The sequence below is a fragment of the Pocillopora damicornis genome, chromosome 6, assembly GCF_964200805.1.
Source record: "Pocillopora damicornis chromosome 6, jaPocDami1.2, whole genome shotgun sequence".
Taxonomy (NCBI): Eukaryota; Metazoa; Cnidaria; class Anthozoa; order Scleractinia; family Pocilloporidae; genus Pocillopora; species Pocillopora damicornis.
Window position 1 is genome coordinate 20955289 of NC_142675.1, and position 3555 is coordinate 20958843.

The 3555-nt window shown below is 40.6% G+C and overlaps 1 protein-coding gene across 1 annotated transcript; it reads left to right on the plus strand.

Annotated features, from left to right (window-relative positions):
• Positions 1 to 725: 725 nt before the first annotated feature.
• Positions 726 to 3231, plus strand: LOC113675253 (vang-like protein 1). The gene has a single exon (XM_027191803.2). It carries the CDS (start codon positions 1203 to 1205, stop codon positions 2700 to 2702), a length of 1500 nt encoding a protein of 499 aa, XP_027047604.2. The 5' UTR covers positions 726 to 1202; the 3' UTR covers positions 2703 to 3231.
• The last annotated feature ends 324 nt before the right edge of the window (positions 3232 to 3555 follow it).

Below are 3555 nucleotides of genomic sequence, written 5' to 3' on the forward strand. Positions count from 1 at the left end.
CCCCCTCCCTGAAAAAAAGGGTCACGCACGTAAGCTTAGAAAATCGTCTAAATAAGACTGGTTGAAACACTTGTTTTTCAAGTACAGTGTTAAATGATTTAATTTGTACTTCCTTTTTTTTCTGTTACTGATCTGTCTTGGCGCATGAAACTGTAGTAGTCCACAATTTCACAAGCAGGATGTGGAATGATTTCATCCTATTATTTCTCCATAGCACCTTCCTGTCAACCTTGCATTAAATGTATGAAATAATGACTCATGCTGGTCACAGTATTCTTTGTAAAGTTCACAACGCTTTCAAAAATAATTGCGAGAAGTTCAAGTCGAGAGAGCGATAAACATCAAGCGATTTTTGTAACATCGTGCGAATTTTAAGATTCGATTGCTGTAAACTTGAAATGTATATACCTTTTTGTTTGCCGCCGTTTTCCGTCACGCTTGTGAAGAGTATCCCACTTATCCAAACAGACATCCATTCTTGAGATATTTTCTTCTTCCCTCCCAAAAATTCCAAACCAAAGTCCTTTTTTTAGAGACTATTTCCGGCTAAATGTTTGTTTGCTTTTGCTCTTTACCTCTCAATGTTTTGGTTATCAGAACTGTGGCTGAAGTACCGGCAGAATCTCTTAATTCGCCATCATAAACAGCTTCGTCTGCTAATTCATATGATAGTTTGTTTGCAAATAATCTTTTCATCAAGTGATCGAATTTCGATTACTAGGTCACGCTAGAATTCAAGGCACAAAACGCACGTAGCATTGAACTGGAACCCTCAAAAAGTCCCAGATTAAACTTAATTGACCTCCAGCTCGCTTATTTTCTGTGAAATTAACTGTTTCCCCCCAGCGGATGGATTTTTCAGCATTCGGAAGCGAGCAAATAGAGATCACGTGCACAAGTTAAAATTCCCAATAGGATCATCGACAGAAGCTTATGATTATTCCGAAGAATGTTAATGAATTGTAACGAACCAATCGAGTTCCCCCATGGGAGTCTCTGTCGGATGATAGATCTTGAGACTGACATGATCAGGCGTTCCATCAGAACGTGCTTATGATACCAGTTTCTTTGAAACTAGCGCCAAAAAGAAATACTGCGAAGGAGAACGGCAGATGCCTGTCAAGAAGTCTCTCTAGAATCAAGTACATTTTATACAGAAGAACAGCTCATTTAGGTCGGTGGTTTATTCGATTAATCTAAACATGCCGCGTGGTGAGCACCACAGGTCTGATCGCGATAGAGACCGCGATTATAGAGACAGGAGAGAGCGAGCCGATGAAACTGGCAGTCAAGAAATACTAGATGAAGGAATCATACAGGTACAGGTCATTCCCCAAGACGACAATTGGGGAGAAACAGCCACCTCTATCACAGAGACGGCAACATCGATCGTAACACTGAGTGAAACGGATCTAAGCGACATCGTCAAAGAAAGACGTCGAATTTCATGCGGTAGCTTTGGACGCCATGTTAAACTTATACCGCAAGCGGTTTTGTGCGTGTTTTCTGTAGTTTCGCCGATTCTTTTCGTGGTGTTCCCACTGGTTACATGGAAACCTACGCCTTGTGGCTCAACTTGTGATGGACTTTTTATTAGTTTTGCCGTCAAAGAGCTGTTGTTAATGATCGGGATTTGGGCTTTGTATTTTCGCATGTCACGGGTCACCCTTCCTCGATTGTTTGTTCTCCGAGTTGGCTTCATGGTGCTTGTGTTTTTGGTTCTCGTTTGTTTCTGGCTTTTCTATGGCTGGAGGATCATTGATAAGAAGGCAGACAATTTTTCTGAAATTCTCTTATTTGCGATAAACATGCTAGATTCCTTGCTTTTTCTGCACTACACTTCTGTTGTGGTTCTTTGGATTCGCCAAACAGACCCTTTGTTTACGCTCAAAGTGATTCGTAGCACAGACGGAATAAGTCGACATTATAACGTGGGGCCTTTGTCGATCCAGCGGGCTGCAGTGTTTGTGTTGGAGCAGTACTACAAGGATTTCCCTGAGTATAATCCATTCCTCATGCAGACGCCAGCGCGGACGGCGCACAAGCAGTTCTCGAGTCTCAAATTTTACGACATCGATGGAAAGCAGAATGACAAAGTAAACCCGCGGGCCAGAGCAATCTTAACGGCAGCTTCGACCCGTAGACGGGACCCAGCGAGAAACGACCGCTTCTACGAAGAAGCAGAGTTTGATAAGAAAGTGAAGCGACGAAAAGCGCGGTTGTATAACGCGTGCGAAGAGGCCTTTGGGCATATTAAACGCGTTCAACTTGAGCGCGGCCCTTGTGTTCCGATGGATCCTGAAGAAACGGCGCAATCCCTGTTTCCATCATTCGCCAGACCGCTCCAAAAATACTTGAGAACTGTTAGACTTCACCATCGATACTCGATGGACGGAATTATTAAGCATCTCGCGCATTGCTTGACTTTTGATATGACCCCGAAAGCGTTTCTGGAACGATATATAAGCGAACAGCCCTGTGTGGAATTTACCACTAAAAAGCGAACGCAAAGTTGGAGTATAGTCTGCGAAGAACAAGTTACGAAATCACTATCTTCTTCAACGGTGTTTCAATTAAAAGGAGACGAACTCTCTTTGATAGTGACCGTACGAAGACTACCATACCTTGATATTTCGGAAGACGAGTTTGACTTTGAAAGCAACAAGTTTGTACTTAGGCTCAACTCTGAGACTTCGGTCTAAACTAAACTCCTTGTGTTTAATATTTTGTAAATAGCATTAATGCTGTTGTGTTTCTCAAGTGTGCTCTCCAAGAGAAACAAACCTTCAGTTAAGGGCATTTTTCGACAACTAAATATTGCAGTTGAATGATTATTTCAACATGAAATGTACAATATTGTTTTCTCGTTCGCCTCGGGATTTTTAAAGTTGCTCTAAACACAATAGTGCGGTCTAGAATTTCTTTAGTAAATGTTTCAAGTGAATAACGTATTTGTCCATTCCTCTACACTAGATGTTGTTTACAAAAAATTAATTTTTGAATCGGAAAGTATTTTCTACGAAAGGATTACCAGTGATTAATTGCCGAAGATTTGTTATAAGGTCGCGCAAATTAAAATTGATCGTAATCTTTTGTCTGTAGAGTTTGTCGGTTGTTTCAGGGTAACTTAAATGCAAAAATGCGAAGCAATTATCTCTTCAGAAAAACTAACTTTGCTAGTTAATTGAGGGTTGAAGTTACATTTTATTAAAATTCAGTGAGACAAACAGATACCTTTTGTTTTTTCATTTGGAAAACGTTGTTTACCTTGTAACATTTAGCAGATGCAATTTGCGCTCGGGAAGAGATCTGTTTCACCGAACAGGGAGCCTAAGAAACGTTCGAAAAATTGTGTTAATGGAATTAAAACCTTAGCTAATTTTCTCAAGAGTCAAATTCGGCGGGGATCACAAACCCTTGATCGACAATTCGCTTTGTTATAATCCTTCCTGGCCTATGAATTTCTTATATTTTTTGCGGTTGTGAACACTCAACAATTATGCATGATTAGCAAGCCCTTCCTTGACGCGTTTTTCAATATATCTTTTAACAAAT

Bases quoted from the DNA above. Each gene is read 5' to 3' on its own strand.
- LOC113675253 (XM_027191803.2), top strand. From the start codon at position 1,203: ATGCCGCGTGGTGAGCACCACAGGTCTGATCGCGATAGAGACCGCGAT.